The sequence below is a fragment of the Carettochelys insculpta genome, chromosome 20, assembly GCF_033958435.1.
Source record: "Carettochelys insculpta isolate YL-2023 chromosome 20, ASM3395843v1, whole genome shotgun sequence".
NCBI classification, from domain to species: domain Eukaryota; kingdom Metazoa; phylum Chordata; order Testudines; family Carettochelyidae; genus Carettochelys; species Carettochelys insculpta.
Genome location: NC_134156.1, coordinates 1,221,957 through 1,241,941, shown reverse-complemented (window position 1 = coordinate 1,241,941; position 19,985 = coordinate 1,221,957). Strand labels below are relative to the sequence as shown.

Sequence of the window (19,985 nt, the reverse complement as noted above, 5' to 3'; positions counted from 1 at the left end):
GGCTAGGGCAGGGGGTTGGCGTGGGAAGGGGTGCAGGACGTGGGCTAGGGGAGGGAGTTTGGCTGCAGGAGGCAGCTCAGGGCTAGGGCAGGGGGTTGGCGTGGGAAGGGGTGCAGGACGTGGGCTCAGGGAGTGAGTTTGGCTCTGGGCTGTGGCTGGGGTTGAGATATGGAATTGGGGTGTCGGCTGAGAGGAATGTACACTGCAGCTTTGGCCTCTCCAAACACCACCAATACATGGCTGAGACTTAAGGTCATGAGGACAATTAATTCTGACTGTCAGACAGCCTTGCTAAGATGTCCCCCACATTCTCCTCTGAAACTGCATCAGGCCTGAACACGTTCAAGCAAAACATCTTTGTCAAGCAGAATAAATATGATTTCACATTCAGAACTATTAGAAAGAGCCAAAGCATGGAGGGCAGGCTGTTAGCCTCTCAGTGAGATGGGGGCGAGCAAGGAGAGCTGGTGTTCATGCTTGTGCCCCTTGTGAGTTGACAGGGAAGGGATGACTGATGTCCAACAGACACAGGGGAAAAGTACGTAGCAAGATAAGTGGTGTAAGCAATTATGCTGACTGTGCAGACTGGTTTAAAAACTGAGTTTACACCCAGGGGAAGTGCCTGGGTTCTAAACAGCTGAGGTGCTGCAGGATGAATCTGGATCACATAAGCAGCAGCTGGGCTAAAATGCTAGCTAAAGAGAGGAAGTGAAATGTATGCAGAATTAACTGAACATGCACATAAGGAAATAAGTAAATACATTAAGGTCATGGTATTAAGCTGCAGCAGGTTAACCCAGCTCAATACAATGTTGAAGTGTTATTGTTTTACACTAGGCACTGCTGCTTTCTCTTCTTTCTAAACAGGCCATTTAACATACATGTGCTCTTAAGAATTAAACAGCTTTGAGCCAGCCACATTAGAGAGCCCATGAATTTATACTGATTTCAATTCTCTATGCAGCAGAAGGGGCAAGATGAGCATATTAAAGAAGCTTTAGGAGAAATAACATCACCCATATTCCCTCCTGCTGGCCTGGACTTGGCTTTTACCTTTTCCTCTATTTCCGCAGCCGTCTGTTTGGTGGTCTCCAGATTTTCCACCAAGGCCGTGTCCCCGAGGAAGTTCCCAGATGCTGAGGAGAGCCTGGACAGCAAATTGTCCTCCAAGGTCTTCAAGGTGATTTTGAATCCATTCTGCTGCTTTGTGAGGTGTGACTGCAAATAAGCCAGGAGGGAAGCTTAGCCAGTATCAAGGGCCAGGAACAGCAGCGTCAGTGTTAGAGATGACATTTTCACCCCACTCTTGCACAAGCCAGCATTTATCATGGCCTTTTCCTGCAGAAATCAATCCACTACCTGCTACACAGCACTCACCAAGGAGGACTGACCATGGACAGACCGACCAGGGATGGGAGATGTATGCTGCTAGGAATGGATTCAAAGTAACGGACAGCAAGACAGATCTCACACATGCACGCATCTGGCACCTTCCCCTCTGATGCCTCCCATTTCGTGCTTGAGTCAGTCTGGGTAAGGAGGTTCCTCGGCACCACTCCCTCCTGCCTCCAGAAGTCCCAGACCCCTGCCAGCGACATACCAATACCAGCCAACTCAGAATTGAGAACAAAACAGGTAACAGGCAGACAAGGAGAGGCAGAAACGGCCAAAGGGTAGAACATTCCTTTCTGTTCAAAGGGAACATTGCCAGGGAGTTCCCCTTCACAACCCATGCCTTCACTGAGCCGCTACTATGGGCTGTATTCCCGCAGTGCCTAGGGAGAGAGCCCCCTTGTGCCAGAGAATCAAAGAAAATCCCTGGCCCAAATTGTTTATAATCTAAAAGCCAGGACAATCGAATAGTTATATACAACTAAACAGCCACTTACAGACCTTGTAAATTACAGTGCAGTTACAGTTTTCCTTCACACAATAAATCCCTCCTCAGCAATCAGCTGTGTCCAGCTGCCACTCAATTCTCTTCCCTCTCTGAATAATGGTTAACGGAAGGTACTGTTCTCTTCCCTCTCCTCAGCCTGGAGGTCCTTGTACAAGTGGTCGCATCTACTGCTCAGCCTTGGAGCAGGCTGGTGAGCTGGTTGGGGGACACAGTGCCTGTACTGGGTCGAAGGTACGCTCTCCAAGAAGGTGGCTCTATTGCAAATTCACATTTTGATGTTACCAGAGAAAGGTCCCCCATCAGGCCCTGCACCACACTTGTGCACAGCTAGGTACAATATAATCTCAGCTTTTCTGCTACTGTGCTGTCAAAAGGGAAAGACCACTAAAATTGTTTCACACAGAGAAGACCTTTGAAAGACGAAGGCATCAAACCCCCAGAGTGCATGGAGGTAACATTTCTTAGTGGCTCAGAGAAATGGCAACAGACAGGGAGCTTTTCAGCACTACAGATCCAACCCGAGTCTCACTGAAGACAACAGAGAGATTTCAAATGCAGCTGGAGCAAGCCTGAGCTCAAAGCTGCCGTAAGATGGCAATTCAGCGTCAGTTTGAAATGATCTGGTTCTCTGAGCTGGATGGATGCTTTTTTTTTTTCTTGCTCTAATAGCCCATAATTCCTAGATAATGCTCTGAAGTGCAAGCAATGAACTACACATGATGCTCTATTCCACACAGATGTCTATGCCTGATACTGGTCTCCCATGCTATTGTTTGTAGCATCTCTGGGGTTCTGGTTAGTTATTTGTACAGTGGAACCGTCTATTGTTTGACATTTCACATACTAGAATGAAAAACAAATTTCTCAAAAATCAAGTTATCATGGGGCATTTTCGGTTCTGTTCCACCAGTTAACAGACCACCAGCTCAGGGGATGAGACACCTTGCCTTCAGCTGGAATCACACTGTAAAGCTTCCCATAAACCCTCACGAGCTCCTGACTTTGTGAGTTCCCATGAGTTAGGCTCTATTGCAACCCTGCCCTGAAATCACGGGAGTCAGATCAGGCCCTGTCTCAGGAGCAGGCAGTAGCGGACATACCTGACTTTCACACAGCCTACTCTGGTGAAAAAGAGAATGGAACAGTAAGGAGCCTCTGACTGCGCTCGTTAACTATCAATGAACTATGGTATTTCAGGATTACTGTTTTAGAATTAAACTTTCTCCTGATCCCACCCAGGCAGTTGATAAGTACCTAGTTTAATTCAGTAGCTCTGAAATTTCACTGCCTTATTCAATTTCATCTATCACACTCCGTAGAGACAATGGCAGAACTATTATCTCTGGACTCTGTGACTCTCAACAGTAATGAATAGTAATGAATCAGCTAATGGTGCCAGGCTCGTCCAATACATTACACGTAGAGCTATCTAGGCTGTTCTGCTATGAATGACCTGGACTTTTTATCTGCCTTTAACAGTTTATCTACATTTTTTCCAATTATTTTCTACCAGTTTTGAATAATTTTGATCTTCTTAATAGGATTACACACAAAAAGCAAAGTTAAGTGGAATGCCCAAGAGGGAATTAATAGTTCTATATTCAGAGCAGGGTTTGAAAAATATGTAAGAAATAAGCCTGGGGCCACATAGGTTACGTCTACATGGCACCCTAAACTTGAAATACGATATGGAAATTGCTTATCTTATTTCAAGTTTATTTCACAATAAGCTATTTTGGGAGTGTTGAAATAAAGTGCTATTTCGAGGCATCCCTTACTCCTCCTGCAACAAAGACTACAGGGATGCTGAAATAGTTTGTCCATTATTTCGAAAAATAGCTATTATGGGATATCCCGGGATATTGCGGAGAGCAAAGTTACTAAGAGCTTTGAGTGCGGGGGAACCCTGGATAACACAGCCATGGCTCTGAGTGAGCAGGTGGGATGGAGACAAAGGGGCATGAGGGGCACAACTGACATTACAGAGGCCTGAGAACCAGCACTGTCTCAAACATGTTGAAGCAACAAGGATGAGCTTGGCCTGATTTACCCAGAGTTTGAGGATGACCTGAAGAATGACTGGGAAAAGGTAGATGGGTGTATGAAGAGTTGCTCGCCAGCTGCAGTGGAAGACATGAGAAAGGGAGCTCAGACTGAGGTCTCCTCAAGAGCAAGGTAGGCCATGTTTTCATTTTCCTCCATCACAAACAGGTCAATCACAGGGACGCTCCATGCTGAAAGACAACCCAGAGGACACTCTCCTTCAGGAGCCACCCACGATTCTGAGAGAAAACCCAACTGGGATAATCTGAGAGATAATTTCGTATCCCTGGAAACTGGCCTGTTACCAGAGTGATGTCTTCTTTGATGAGACATTGTCACAGGTTCATCGCCTCCAGAATGTGCCTCCCCCTTGTTCACGCACTACATTGTGATATTGAGAGTGAGTATATGAAGCAGGATATGGTCACAGAATGGCATACAATGTTGACCCAGAGTGCTGATCTGGAGCAAGGCTTCCTTTTCCGACTGTCAAACCTCAGCCTCAATGAGTCCAGATACTCAGCCCACCCCAGAAGGGAAGCAATGGTAACCACAGATGCTTGGAGAGGACAAAGTGAACAGGGTTCCCTTGCACACACAGAGTGGCGACTTCCACCACCAGAAGGAATCTACGACTGACGGAGGAAAATGAACCAACATTTCCGGAGAATGCAGGGTGGTAAGCTATTCTGAGCCACATCTGAAGAGAGGGAAGGCGCCATTTGCATGCAAGCAGATGTGATACAACTGACATGAAAGCACCTGGAATGTTGTGGAGGGCTGAAATTGCAGACTCAGGTAGAGCTGTGCTGCACCACCCTGCTAGAGAAATAGCTGCTCCTAATAACCTACCTCGACCTCCCCCACCAAAACCTGAGACCATTGTTCCTTCTTCTGTCATCTGCCACCACTGAAAATAGCCTCTATCCTCTTTGCAACCTGAATTCAAAGTTGTTGAAGGCTACTATCAAACCCCTCTCACTCTTCTTTTCTGCAGACTAAATAAGCCATGTCATGTGCCCCAGCCCTCTAGTCATTTTCACTGTTCTCCAGTGGACTCTTTCCAATTCATCCACATCCCTTCTGCAATTTGTGTGTGGGGAAGAGGGGACTGGGTGCAAAGCTCCAGATGTGGCCTCACCAGTGACAAATAGAGGAGAATAATCACTTCCCTTGATCTGCTGGCAATGCTCCTATTAATGAAGCCCAGTATGCTGTTAGCTTTCTTGATAACAAGGGCACACTGTCGACTCATATCCAGCTTCTTGTCCACTATAATCCCCTACGTCCTTTTCTGCAGCCTGTAACAATGCTTGGGATTCTTCCATCCTATGTGCAGGACTCTGCACTTGTCCTTGTTGAAACTCATCAGATTTCTTTTGGCCCAATCCTCCAGTTTGTCTAGGTCACTCTGGACCCTATCCCTACCCTCAAGCATCTGTACCTCCCCTTCCCCCTAGCGTAATGGCATCTGCAAACTTGCTGAGGGTGCAAACCAGCTCCTCATCCAGATAATTAATGAAAACATTGAACAAAACTACTGTGTAGTGTGAGTCTGTTTAATCTTTCCTCACATGGCAGATGCTCCATATACGCAGTCCTATTTGTTGCTCTTCTGTGTACTTTTTCCAATTCTAATATATCTTTTTTGAGATGGGGCGCTGAGAACTGCATGCAGCATTCAAGCTGAGAGTGGCATTATGACATTTTCTGTTTTACTATCCCTTTCTTTCCTAATGGCTCCTACTATTCTCTTAGCTTTTCAGACTACCACTGCATATTGTGCGGATGTTTTTAGAGAACTATCCACAATGACTCCAAGGAGTTATTTCTTCAGTGATAAAAGCTAATATAGATGCCATCATTTTGTATGCATAGTTGGGATTATGTTTGCCAAAGTGCCTTACATTTGCATGTATCAGCACTGAATTTCATCCCATTTTGTTGCTCAGTTACCCAGTATGTAACTCTTCACAGTCAGATTTGGACTTCAGTAACTTCATATCATCTATGAACTTAACCACTTCACTTTTTACCCCTTTTCCAGAACATTTAGAATCATAGAATCATAGGGCTGGAAGGGACCTCAGGAGGTCATCGAGTCCAGTCCCCTGCCCAAAGCAGCATCAACCCCAACTAAGTCAACCCAGCCAGGACTTCATCAAGCCATGACTTAAAAACCTCTAGGGATGGAGATTCCACCAACTCTCTAGGCAACGCATCCCAGTGCTTCACTACCCTCCTGGTAAAGTAGTGTTTCCTAACATCCAACCTACTCCTCCCTCTCTGTAACAGACCATTGCTCCTTGTTCTGCCATCTGTCACCACTGAGAACAGTTTCTCTCCATCCCTTTTAGAGCCTCCCTTTAGGAAGTTGAAGGCTGCTATTAAATCACCCCTCACTCTTCTCTTCTACAAATTAAATAAGCCCAAATCCCTATATTTATAAATATGCTGAACAGCACTGGCCCCAGTTCAGAGCTCTGGGGGACACCACTATTTACCACTCTCCCTTTTGCCCCGACTGATTGTGTGGCAGATTTCTGAGTTTGTTTTCTTTTGTTAGTTTGAGTCGTTTCCTAGTTGCTCTTCAAACTGTTTTTGGCCTAATTAAAATTTTTGCATGTGAGTTTGCACTCCTTTGTATTTTCCCTCAGAAGGATTTGGCTTCCAATTTTTAAGGGATTCCTTCTTTCCTCAGACTGCTTCTTTGACTTTGCTGTTTAGCCATGGGGGCATTTTTCTTTCTGTTTTTCTTTCTCTTACTGTACTGCTGCTCTTGTGTTACTTCAGACATTTCTGAGAAGATGGGGAACAACAAGGAGCTGCAAATTTGTGTCCATTGGAGTGGCTGTATCTGGCAGCTTTAAAAAGAGCAGTTTTTAAATGAAAGTGTAATATTTGCCAAATAGTAGAGAATGCCAAAAAATGCAGAGGGACCCTAAAATAGCTCTTTTGGTAAATATTTCTCATGCCTATGACTGTCCTCATTTCCTGATGGGCGGTGTGATTCCTTATGACACAGCTCCCCCATAGCACATGTCTACCACGCATCCCAGAGTACTTTACAAAAGAGGGGAGTGTCACTCTCACCATTTTGCAGCTAGAGAAGTAAGGCCTCAGGAGATGGCATAGCTCATCCAAGCAAATAGTAGCAGAAGTGAGAAAAGAAACTATCACATCTTTGGCCAGGTGCTATCCCGAAGGCCACACAACCCTGCCACACCAACTCTGCTGGTTGTACCATGTCCAGAGGTCTGTTAGGCTGAAAAGAAAAGAAGTACAAAGCTGCCCACAGAGGGTGGGGCTTTTAAAAATGCGAGAAAAGGTGTGGCAATAATATTCTACAGTATGTGTGTATGTTATTTTATTCAACCTCATAGTAATGAGAAACGACTGAGTGGGCTCCCCTGAAGGCTTTTTTACAAGTTTACTTGTAAACTTAAGCCTTTGAAGGCTGAGGCCCAAAGGAGAACTTTCTAGCAAGTTGGGAGCCAGTCATAACTGAAAACCTTTTCCATCCTTAGCAGCATTTTTAACTGTTATGATTTTATTGCAAACCACACAATCTTTGATATTTTACTTCACACCCTAGTCACTGGAAGCGTGGCTCAGAATCCAGAAGGCAAAGAAAAATAATCAATATTTATTATTTTATTACAATTCCATTCTGTGAAGACTAATCTCATGATTTTTGAATGCATATCAATAGCGCCTGATTACAGTGTTTGTGAGCAGCAACTTACCTTCAGCTCCTCCAGGTCAGGCCGCTCCATGCTCACTACAGCTGCTAGCAGCTGGTCTTCCAAGCCATCCTGAGTTACAGTGAAGTTGATCAGGGTGCACTGTGCCTGCAGCTCAGGCTGGTAATGAGGGTTTGCTAGTTTTGTGTGGAGAATGAGACGGAAACTGGGGTTGTATTCACATTCTTTGTCTCCAATTTTAATACACCTGAAATAGAATCAACAGGTGAGAATGTTCATGCGGCTTCCAAAGCTCCTTTAGCTCACTCACTAATGCCATTTAACAACAGAACATTCTGTATGCCCCTCTACACAAATATCAATTTGCTGTAAAGACCAGTTACTGCCAGATGGCATCACGGATATCCCCAAGTTGGAAACAGAGTAGGGTGTCCTGATTCGAGCTGCTCAGTCTCAGGCATAAGTCATTCTTAGTTTTACAACAGTTCAAAACCCTGTCTTTCAACAAAAAACTTTTGACCTGCTGACTTTGAATGGTCAAAACTTTAAAGCTATGGAGCCTATTTTCTTCAGACTAGGTTGGGTCCATTGATGTCACTGGGATTTACAAATGAAGCCAAGGCTGGAGGACTGGCTGTACTGCACTGTCACCTGTGGGAAGTAAGATAACAGACTAAATTCCAGTTTGTTTCACATATTGCACTATTGGACAAACAGGTTATGATTCATAACTGCAGGCGAGGGAGAAGGAGGGATAGTGCAGAATGAATTACAGCGCTCAGCAAATGTAGGTATGGACACAGCCACAAGGAAGCAGCGTAGAAAAATTCCTAGATAAATGTGTGGCATGGTGGGGTTATGTCTGGGAAGAAAGTGTTTTTACCTTAGGCGTGCGCTACACTGAATCTTGTATCGGTATCACTATTTCAGTCAGGGGTATGATTTTTAAGTGCTCTCCTCGTACGTGCCCTCGAGTGGATGAAGTTACAGGAGGATACAAGTGCCTTATACCAATACAGTTTGCTCCTCAGCCTGGTGGGAATAGCTATGCTAATATAAGCACTTTTAGACTACTCTGACTGTGTCCACCCTAGGAGGCTTGTGGTGCTTTAGCTGTACCGGTGCAGGTAAAGCAGTATAGCATGTTGCGGGGGGACATGGCATCAGCAAAAAGATAACATTTTATTATCCTTTTGCTCACAGGAGTGCGGAACAGAATCAGGGCCTCCTTGTGCTGGGCACTGTATGCAAAAACATAAGAACAGCCACACTGAGTCACACCTATGGCCCATCTAGCCCCATGTCCTGTCTTCTGACAGTGCCTAATGCAGATGCTTCAGAGGGGCTGAACAGGTCAACTACTGAGCAATCCAACCCATTATCCACTCCCAGGTTCTGGCAGTCAGCCGCTTAGGGGCAGTCAGAGCACGGGGATGCATCCTGGATCATCTTGGTTAATAACCACTGATGCACTAATCCCCATGAACTTGTATAATTCTTTTTTTTTTAAACCTCATTATAATTTTGCCCTTCACAACATCCTCCAGCAATGAGTTCCACAGGTGACTTTGTATCATGTGAGGAACAACATATTGTTTGTTGTAAACGTGCTGCTAATCAATCTTATTTGGGGAACTGTGGTTCCTGTGTTATGTGGGGGTGCAAAGAGCACTTTCTCCCCATCAGCCATGATTGTGTACAGGCCTCTACCAAATTCCCCCTCAGCTGCCTCTTTTCAAAGCTCAACAGTCCAAGTCTTTTTCAATTTTTCCTGCCTACAGCGAAGATATTCCCTACTGCTAATCACCTTTCCCTGCTCTGCTGTACCTTCTCTGAGAGGGGATGAGAAGAACTGCCTGTGGTAGTCCAGGTGTGGGCACACCATAGATTCATACCGGCATTGTGATAGCTTCAGTCTTGTTATCAATCCCTTTTGTAATGGCAACTATTTTTCTCCTAGCTTTTTTGACTGCTGCTGCGCACTGAGCAGATGATTTCAGAGAACTATCCGTAATGACCCCAGGAATTCTTTCTTCAGTGGTAACAACTAATTTAGACTCCATACATTTTTATGCATACTTGTGATTACGTTTTCCAATGGGCATTACTTTGCATTTATCAACAGTGAATTTCATTCACCATTTTACCCAGTCACCCAGTTATGTGAGATCCCTTTTTACTCCTTGCAATCTGTCTTGGACTTCACAGTCTCGAGTAATTTTGTATCACCGATAAACTTTGCCACTTCACTGTTCATCACTTTTTCCAGATTACTTATGAAACGGTTGAACGGCACAGCTCCCAGTACAGATCCTTTTGGGGACCCTGCTATTTACCTCTGTTCATTCTGAAAAGTGGCCTTTTCCCCTTTGTCTTATTCCCTGTCTTTTAACCAATAACTGATGCACGAGAGGAGTTTACCCTCTTGTTTTATTACTCCTATTTGTTTACGAGCCCTTAGTGAGGGCCCTTGTCCAAGGCTTTCTGAAAGGCCAAATGCAACTATATTGACTAGATCGTCATTGTTCATGTTTTCTGACGCTTTCAAAAAAATCTAATAAATTGGTGAGATATAATTTCCCTTAAGAAAAGCCGCACTGTCTCTTTCCCAACATATTGTGTTTATCTATATGCCTGGTTGAAGCTGCAGTAAAGAACAGACATCAATTAACCTATACCGAAATTAAACTTACTGGCCTAAATTGCCAGGGTCACTTCTTATTCAAAGAGGCAGAGGAGGCCTGTGAGAGCTCAGAAATTGACCCCAAATATGCAGCATCACCATCCAAAATCTTTCCCACAAAACTATCCTTCCTCTTAACTTCAGTGGGACGCCTGTCCCTGTGAATCACCTTACAGGGCTGGTGTGTTGGTCTGGAGACCCTTTCCCCAGAACTCCCAGGAGAAGTACCTGAAGGACCAATGTGCAGGCGGGAGCACTCTAGACTTCTGGAAGGCTGCAATCCCTCTTTCATGCAGTAATTGTTACAAGCTCACTGTGACTTTCCAGAACTATACACTGACAAGGGAGTGTTTTAGTTTTGCCATTGTAGGAGATTCTAGTTTCACCTCACATCCACCACAATTTTGTCTCCTCTTTCCAATGTTTTTACTTCAGCTGTTCCTATTGTTAATGAAACTAATATCTTGGTTTTGATGCTTTACTTTTGCAATAAGGAGAACCTAGGTTCCCAGAAGTTCACACCATTCAATTATAGTTTAAGCGTGTTCAACAGTAAAGAAAATCTCTGAGAAGCTTACGGAACGTGTAACCCCCAGCTCAGCCAGCTCTTTGCTGGTCACTATGCAAAGCCGAAAGTGGGATTGCATCTACAGCTGGCATAGAACCAGCTCAGGTCCTACAAATGCTGTGACCGTGTTAAGTTAGGTATAAAAAGTGTTAAAAACATGAATGACATGGCTGTATTGAAGGAAGTGTGACTCCACTGCAAGACAGAATCCAAACATTCCAAAAGTTAAGTTCATCCCCTTGCTCCGCACAAGCTCTTTTATTTGTTCTTATTATTTGAACAAGGGTCTAAGAAAGACAGCTGGTCAACCCCAGAACCACCTCCCAATATGGACTGCTCCAGTATTCCTGATCTATAACACTGTAACTTTATTGCCAGACAGCCAACAACAGGGATGGCAATGGAAGGGGAGAGACACTTTCGGCTCACGCAGGGAGCCAAGTGATGAAGGAAGCCAACAAATTAAGAGAGCAACTATCAATGATTGCCAGGATTTCAAGTGTCACTCCCCACACGAAAGGCAGAACCCAAGCGAAGGGAGCAGCACACAGAGGCTGGGCAAAGGCAAGATGCTAGCCCACCTCCTTCTGACACTGGGAAAAGGCCAGACAGAGAGATGGTCACAGAAACACATTGCTTTCAATCTCCCAGGCGCTCACCTTCCTTTCTTGATTGTTTCTCGACCAAGTAAGGGTCCCAAAACCGGATCTACAGTTTCCTCCAAGTTTTCAATCAAAACCACTTCACCTGCAGCCAGGGTGCATTCCAGGGTGTCCAAATATCTAGGACAGATGGCACTGGTTCAATGTCAGCAGAGTGCACGGATTCTACTCGCTGCAGCAAGGAGCATGAGCTGTGTGAGATACTAGGGAAGACTGTGGAACAGCACTGATAGTGGGAATGCAGCAAAAGCAACGAGGGGCAGGAGCGGGGGATACCAGCAGCTGCCCGTTGAACCATTGAGGTTTCTACTGCATTTCATAGAGGCCTTGCTGATCAGAGAGTCTGTGTATCCACACTGCCTCAGCTGGTTAGGCACAGGTTATGTCTACACTGCACACACCAGACCAGGCTGTAGTGGCATAGATTTGCCAACACTAGCTTTACTTTGCTCACTCTGGTACCAGAGTAGGGAAGGTAGCACCCAAAGCTCCGTTGTGGGCTAGCCACTTGAGTTACCCAGGGGTTCACAGACCCAAGTTAGCCAGACTAGCTCTTACAACCCTTTCAAATCCCCATCTGATTGACCTGTTGCTGGGACTGGAATTTCAACCAGCCAATTACATTGAGCCCCTTTGAAACCAATGGTGTTGCAGCAACCAGTGGTCAGTCTGGCCCTTTTGACAAGCACCTAGCCCAGACAACGTGCAGGAGAAAGAGAGCAGGTGGGACTGCTTTCCACATACTCCTTGTCCCTCCTCCTCCTTTGTCCTTCACCTTGAATTCTTTGAAAGGTCCATTAAATGGCAGGAGTAGGACTACCAGGTTCCTTAACCCCCCCTCACAAATATGGCAGCTTTATTCTGTGTGCTTAAGCTCTCCTCCTTGCGAGGACCTGTAAGTGAGAAGTGGAACTGAGTCTACTGGGGCAGAACGTAAGGCACATGTTAGCGCAAGGGGTGCCTGAAATGGACTGAGGCTATAGCTACACTAGACATAGAAGTCTACTGCAGATATGCAATTTTAGCTACGCCACTTGCGTAGCTTAAATCAATTTATCTGTGATCAACTTCAATGTCTGTCTACACAGCGGAAGGTTGATGGGAGCATTTCTCCCTTTGATCTTCCTTGACTTTGACCCCTCAGAGCGTCATTTTGTCTGTACATGAAATGAAATCCAGGAAGATCGACCCTGAGTGGAGTCAATCTTCCATGGTAGCGTAGCGGTAGCCTAAGTCCACAAGGTGGAGAGTTACCATCCCAAATGTAGGAGATTGGCACTGAGATGTGCATAAACGTCTTTCCTCCCCCTTTTCTGTTTTAATGAGGTTTTTCTTGCAACTAGGCCAAATACTGAACAGCCCCACTTAGGTTTAAATGGAAATCTCTACCGTCTTGGTAATGAAAAAAGTAGGATAATGCACAAACAACTCTGGGGGCTTTCCCAGCCACACTGATTTGCTCCAGTAGTTCTTAAACTGCAGTTAAACACATGTATTTCCTCAAGTTTGATACTGCAGATAGTGATTAAAATAAATCATTCTGTACGGTGGCTTGCATTTACCCCTTCTGCCCGATCCTGACCACTCGGAGATCTTTGCCATACTTGGTTTTGATCCATTTGATACCCTGTAGTTGGGGGTCAACCATAAGGGGCCAGCGTTCACAGTTTGTGAGGATTGTTGCATTTTCCGTGGACATCCGATCGGCGGGAAGGCCTTCATTCTGCCAGGCCGCTATGTCAGCATCATCCGTCAGCATTGTCAGAGGGTCTAATGAGGGAGTTACTGGTACTGGAAGCTGGAAGCAAAGGAGGAATGTCCCCAGGCACATTGTCAAAAACCTGCAGAAGACACTACACTTTCCAAGGATGGGTAAGCAGAACCAGTGCTAGCAATTGAGTTTAAATGTATTTGTCGATGGCCTGCAGTTTTCCAGGATGATTCTGATCTGGCACTAAAAGCCCTTCTCATTCCCCTTCTATAGAATAGTGCCTGCAGCACGCGAAGCACACCAGGTCACTACTGTTAGCAGGGCAGGTTCACACCCAGCCCTCCCTTGCCAGTGATGAATTCTGACTGCAGTTTGCCTCCGAGGGAAGGGACTCAATAATGAACAGCAGTGGATCATGGGGCAAATGGACATTCAGGGGTAATGAAGTTCCCGGGGCGAGGCACTGAAAGCCTGGGCACCCCTTTGGGGTGGTACACAGAAAAAGGGACACCATGGTCTGGAAGGGACGTGGGGCCTGATGTCACCTGGTGAGCAGCTGGGGTAAAGGCAGGTAATAGCAGGTGTGACACCAGAGAGCTCTGGAGTTGAAAGAGCTAGTTCCTGGATTGACCAGCAGGAGGCACTGCTGTGGTGAATCCCAACCTGTCATACTCCTGGAAGAGATGGGGACAACGGTTACCCTAACTAGTCAGTGCTTACTGTTAGTTGGTTCAAGAACGGCCTCCAGACTCCATCCATCAAGTCTTGTCTGTATTTCTTTGTAAAGTATCCCAGGTAGGAGACAAAGGCTGTGATTAGCAGGACATCGCCACATAACGTGGTCTGCTGTTCTTTGAAGACTTTCACAGCCTCTGCCCATCTCACATTTTCAGAGGCAAGTCCCCCAACCTAAAATGCAGCATAAAGATAACTTTCAGAAGGACTCTTCAGGCTTCTTCTCTATCTTTTCACAAGCAGCTTAACGCTCCTTGTCACTTGTGACGTCAGATAACATTTGCTGTCATTTTAAAACTAAAAGGAAGGAATAGGCCTTTTGCCCATTCTTCCCCCAGCCAGTGGAAGTCCACCCCCTACAGTGCATCCCTAGAACATTTGCCAGAACACGACCCAGGAAAAGGAGAGGGATAAAAAGTGAGGTATCGCTCCCTGGTTTGAGCATTGGCCTACTAAACCCACGGTTGTAAGTTCAATCCTTGAGTGGACCATTGAGGGATCTGGGACCAGTAGATTGATTGATTAAAAAAAAAACCTGTTTGTGATGGTGATAGGTCCAGCTGTGAGGGCAGGGGGCTGGACTTGATGACCTCTGAAGGTCTCTCCCCGCTCTATGAGACAGGTACAACTCCACTTTATTGGCAAGAATATTCCTCTCTCTCTCTCTAAGGAAGCTTTACTGGGTATATGATCAGAAATACTCATATCCACAGTTTCATCCATCCAATCCTCATTACACACACTTGTGCCATACTCAGTAATTCCTCACCCTCCTTAGGATTTAGATCTCTCAGTTACTTCAGACAATTTTCACACAAATTTTTTACACATTTTTAACACAAAGTTAGTGTTTCTGGGCAGGTCTGCATACTTGATGGCAAGCATGAGATGCTAGGACAACCCCTGCTCTACAACACAATGACATGCTCTACTGGGACAGGCACCACTTTAATTTCAACTGTATTCATGCCAGGCCAGGTAAAACCCAACAATGACTGGCAGGATGAAAAATCCTGCTTAGAAATGTAATGCCTGAAGTAAAACAAAATGTCCTGCATATGTCCACTAAACAAAGCCCTGCACTCTACCAGCTCTCTCTTAATTACAAAACCATTTTACATGCTAATTTACTGTTCCTGCTCTCTTCTTACCGGTTTTAATTGACTTCACTATGATTGATTTTGACAAGCGCCTTGAAACCTAATCAGCTACATGTTTTTCCTTTTTGGTAACTGAAATACTGAAATGGATTTAGAAATGACTAGTGTCACCCACTGGTGAAAAGATGGAACTGTACAATGTTAATCCTAGAGGAAGCCGTGCTAGTCTACACACTATCAAAACAAAAGGCAGTGAAGTAGCACTTTAAAGACTAGCAAAAGAGTTTATTAGGTGAGCTTTCATGGGACTGTGGGAAGTGGACCTGTCCCACGAAAGCTCACCTAATAAACTCTTTTGCTAGTCTTTAAAGTGCTACTTCACTGCCTTTTGTTTTGATAATGTTAATCCTAGTTTGCATAATGCCAAGAGAACTATGGGAAAAGTATCTAGTAACTACTGCTCACTGCTTATTTTAATTACTTCCTGATGCAGTGTTTGTCACTGTGAGAGTCTAGGTTGGATTTTTTTATTTAGACCCTACTTTGCACAACCATGCTCAGTTTAAGTTAGTCACCAGAAGATGGAAAGCATAACAAGCAGGAAGGAGAGAGCTTGGGTGGCAAATGCAGACCTGGTCCCATACAAGGTGGAAAACTGCCAGCCCAAATTCCCAACAGCATTTTACAGTTAACAATAAAGGGGATTCACACCAACACTTCTGAGGATGCCCTGAAGCAGCTTGGCTCAAGATTCACAGAGATACCCAGGTGCCTACCTGCCCTCCAGGTGACTAAGCCCAATACTGAGATGCCAGTGGTATGCACAAAGCCCCACCTCTGCTGACGCCTACTGTTCTGCTCGTGGGCATGCGCAAACCCACCCGAGTGCTGACACGGACCAGCAGCCCCACGCCCAGCTCATACTGTGACTAAAAACTGTCACAGGGAGAACGCCTGTTTCCCTAGTGCCTCCAGTGTCTGCGAGGTGCCCTAATAGCCCGGAGCCTAGTGATTAGAGCCTGTCCCCAGTGTGTGGCAGTCAAATCCCCACTTGAACTGGTTTGGAGCAGGGATGTGATGTCATGTTACAGGGAGTAAACTAAGCACCAGGCTGTAGTCACTCATATACCACCTGTAGTGCCCCCTTGGGGGTCACGCTCATGTGTTGGTATATTAATTACTTCCAGTCTCACAGCATCTCAGTTCTTTCCTGCCAGGAACTCTGACAGAAGGGGTTGAAGGGTGGGTAATGGAACGGTCATGAGCAACACATCTCAAGAAGAAGGTAACTATGTTTTCTTTTTCTTCGGGCCCGTTCAATTGTAAGGGGCTCACAAGGAGTATCCTCAGAGGTGGGTTCAAAATTTATAGCCTAGAAGCTTGCAGTACTGCTCTGCCTGCTGGGTGAGTGCATAATAGGATGTGAGCCTATGGACAGATGACCAGGTGGCCACCCTACATATGTCCTGGATAGGCACATGGGCTAGGAAACTATCAAGGATGCTTGCACCCTGGTTGAACGGGCAGTGACGGTCAGCAAAGTTGGCACCTTTGCCTGACAGTAGCAGCAGTTAATACAGGCAATGATCCAAGAAGGAATGCTTTGAGTGGACGCTGGATAATCTCTCATCCTGTTGGCCACCACGACAAACAATTGCATCTGGAGGACGCTTGGTCTTTTTAATGAAGAAGGCTAGCACCCTGCTGATGTCTAGCGAATGCAATCAATTCTCCTCCTCCTCCAGCCTGCGTGACTTTGGAAAGACAGGTAAGTAAACATCCTGGCCCACATGAAACTGTGAGACCACCTTGGGCAGGAAAGTGGGTTGTGGCCACAGCTGGACTTTGTTTTTATACAAGTTCACAGAGGGCAGTTCTGAGATAAGTGGCCTAAATCTCAGAGACCTGGGGTGTGGATGTTACAGCAACTCGGAATGTGAACTTCCATGACAGGAGAAGGCAAGAGCTGGAAGACAGAGGGGCTGGGGGGGGGCGCGGGGTCCTGTGACCTGTGACAGCACAAGATTCAAGTCCCATAGTGGAGTGGGTTTTCTGACATATGGGCAAAGGCACTTGAGGAACTTAACAGTTATGTACTGGACAAAAGCCAACCTTCCCTCAAGTGGTGGATGTAAGGCTGAGACAGCAACCCAGTGAACCTGGACAGATGAAAGGGACAGGCCTCAAAGCTTGAGATGCAGAAGACAGTCTACAATTGACTGCAGCAAGGCCTGCATGGACAGGGTACTTTTATCTACAGTTCCACAAGCAAAGCACTTCCCCTTGGCCAGGTGGTTGCTATGGAGGAGGGCTTTCTACTACCCAACAGGACCTGATGGACAGCAGCTGTGCACTCTGCTCTTCCGCATTTAACCATGCCACAGCCAAGCTGTTGGGTGCAGTGCTGCCAGGTTCGGATGCAGACCACTGTGAGTCTGGGCCAGCAGTTCTGCCTAGAGTAGCAGCTGTGACAGAGCAGCCACAGAGAGGTCTGGTAGCATGCCAAACCCGTGCTGGTGTGGCCAAGCTGGCACTATGAGACTCACCTTTGCCCTGTTCTGCTTGATATTCATGAGGACCCTTGAAGCAGTGGCACTGGAGGGAAGGCATCCAACAGATCCCCTGATTGAGGGAGCAGAAAAGCATCCAACAGGGAAATTCATTTGATCCCCTGAATTGAGCAGAAAATGTTGCATGTCCTGTTCTGCCTGGACAGGAGCAGGTCCACCGGGGGCCCCCACCTCTGCAAGATGAAGATAACCACCTCTGGATGGAGGGACCACTTGTAGCGGGACGAGAGGGTCCTGCTGAGGTGGTGTGCCTGTGCACTGCTGGCCCCAGGAGGATGGCATGTAGTACACAAGTTCCAGAGTCCAAGGGCTTCTGGCAAAGGGTAACGCACATGGCCACACCCTGCTTGTAGGTATAGATCAAAGCCACTGTACTGTCTACCAGGACCTGGGTCATGCTGCTTTTTCAGAGAGACAGGGAGGCTTGGGAGGCCAGGCAAACTGCTTGGCGCTCCCGGAGGTTGATGTTTAAGCAGTGAGCGTGTCTTGACCAATAACCTTGTGTGCTGAGATCACCCAGGTGGCCTCCCCACCCCAGGTTGAGGGCATGGGAGACCAGAGTCAGCAAAGCCACGGAGGGAGCCCACTCCAACACTGAAATGAGATTCCGCCACCAGGCGAGTGATGGCACTATGGGTTCCAGAGCCCTGACTTCACAGTCTATGCTGTGTCTGTTGGGGATGCAGACAGATGCCAGCCACACCTGCAGGGGCCTGAGATGGAGCTGCATGGGCCAGACCACATAAGTGCCAGCTGCCATGTGGCCCATCCATGGTAGGCACATGTGAGCGGAGGTGAGAGGGTGACATTCATGCATGAGACCAGGTCTGCCGGGGCTTGGGGCAGACCCTGGGGAAGGAAGGCTCTGGAGAGAGTAGAGTCAAGGACCGCACCCGTGGAATCACAGTCCATTTTTTTCTCACCTATAAACAGCCTCAGATCACAACAGGTGGAGCAAACCAAACTGAGATGCCATCACACCTGATCCCAGGACCAGCCCTTTAACAGCCAGCAGATAAATTTGCACCCCTTGGTGCCCCAGGTAAGTGGCCTGGGCTATGCACTTTGTGAACATTCTCAGGGCTGACAAGAGGCCAAAGGGCACCTCAGTGAATTGAAAATGCCAGCAGCCCAACACAAAAGAGGAAACACATGCACCCTGGGAAAACAGACATATGCTTCTTCCAGGCCAGGGCAACACACTAGTCCCCCGGATCCAGGGTGGGAACAAGGGAGGTCAGAGTGCCCATGCAAAACTAACTTCCTGAGAAACTTGTTGAGGTGGGGCAGTTCCACAATGGGTTCATGGCCTCCTTTTGCTTTTGGGATTGGGAAACAGTGGAAGTGGAACCTTTTCCCCTCAAGTCAGGAGGGACCTCCTCTACTGCTCCAAGCCTTAGGAGATGTTTAACCCCCAGAATGAGGAGCTGCTCAAGAACGGTACGTGAAGGAAAAGGGGGTGGAAGGGAGGGTTGGCCACGAACTGCTGGGTGTCGCCTGCAGATATTATGTACATCCAATGGTTCAAGGTCAACTGCGACTGGGCTGACAGGGAGTGTAGATGGTTAAGGAAAGAGTAGGGGGATGGATCCTGGGAACTGGCTGGAGTGCCATCCTTAGAATGCCTGCTTATAGCTTCCTTGGCTTCTGGAAGAACCTGGCTGGGCAGCAGAGGAAGACAAAGGATGATGCAATTTAAATCTTTTGTCTCTGTCCTTCTTCCTATATGAGCTGGACTGGGGGACACACCAAGACCTTAGAGGAGGTGGTGGGGGACAGAATGACTTCTAGCCTGCTGAGGGGTGTGTGGGCCCAAGGAACGCACGGTGACATGGGAGTATTAAAAGCCACAGAACTGTGTGTCAGCCGGCTCTGGAGAGATCCCTGCTTTCTCAAACCGGAGATCCTGAAGGCTGGTCTGAGAGAGTCCAGAGACTGTAACCAGGAGCTGTGCCTCATGGTCACTGCAGAGGTGGTCACCCTGACTGCTGAGTCTGTAGCATCCCGACCATCTGGAGGTCCTGTTTTGCCACCTCTTTGCCCTCTTCCACCAAGACACAACCAACAGATTCTTGATCTTCAAGAGCATAAGACGCATTCAACGAGCACTGAGAAAACAGCAAACATACCAACTGCTGCGCCCCTCAGTAGCACCCCATTTCTTGGGGAGTCCTCAGGGGCCCATCTGTCTTCCAGGCAGGCACAGTTCCCTGCCTCAGACTCCTCCATGCTGGGCTGCTTCTCCTTCCTCCTGAGCTGGGGAAAAACAGACCCCAGAAGAGCAGCTCCTCCTGTTTACACCTTCCAGC

The 19,985-nt window shown here is 46.8% G+C and overlaps 1 protein-coding gene across 1 annotated transcript in view; it reads right to left on the bottom strand.

Annotated features, from left to right (window-relative positions):
- Window positions 1–19,985, bottom strand: part of DNAH9 (dynein axonemal heavy chain 9) — a 240,318-nt gene that overhangs the window by 73,349 nt on the left and 146,984 nt on the right. Inside the window, exons 51-55 of the mRNA XM_075014992.1 lie at window positions 13,992–14,180; window positions 13,123–13,358; window positions 11,558–11,680; window positions 7,690–7,894; window positions 1,054–1,218 (exon numbers count right to left, since the gene is read on the bottom strand). Of these exons, the coding sequence (XP_074871093.1) occupies window positions 1,054–1,218; window positions 7,690–7,894; window positions 11,558–11,680; window positions 13,123–13,358; window positions 13,992–14,180 (918 nt within the window). The remainder of the gene's footprint in view (window positions 1–1,053; window positions 1,219–7,689; window positions 7,895–11,557; window positions 11,681–13,122; window positions 13,359–13,991; window positions 14,181–19,985) is intronic.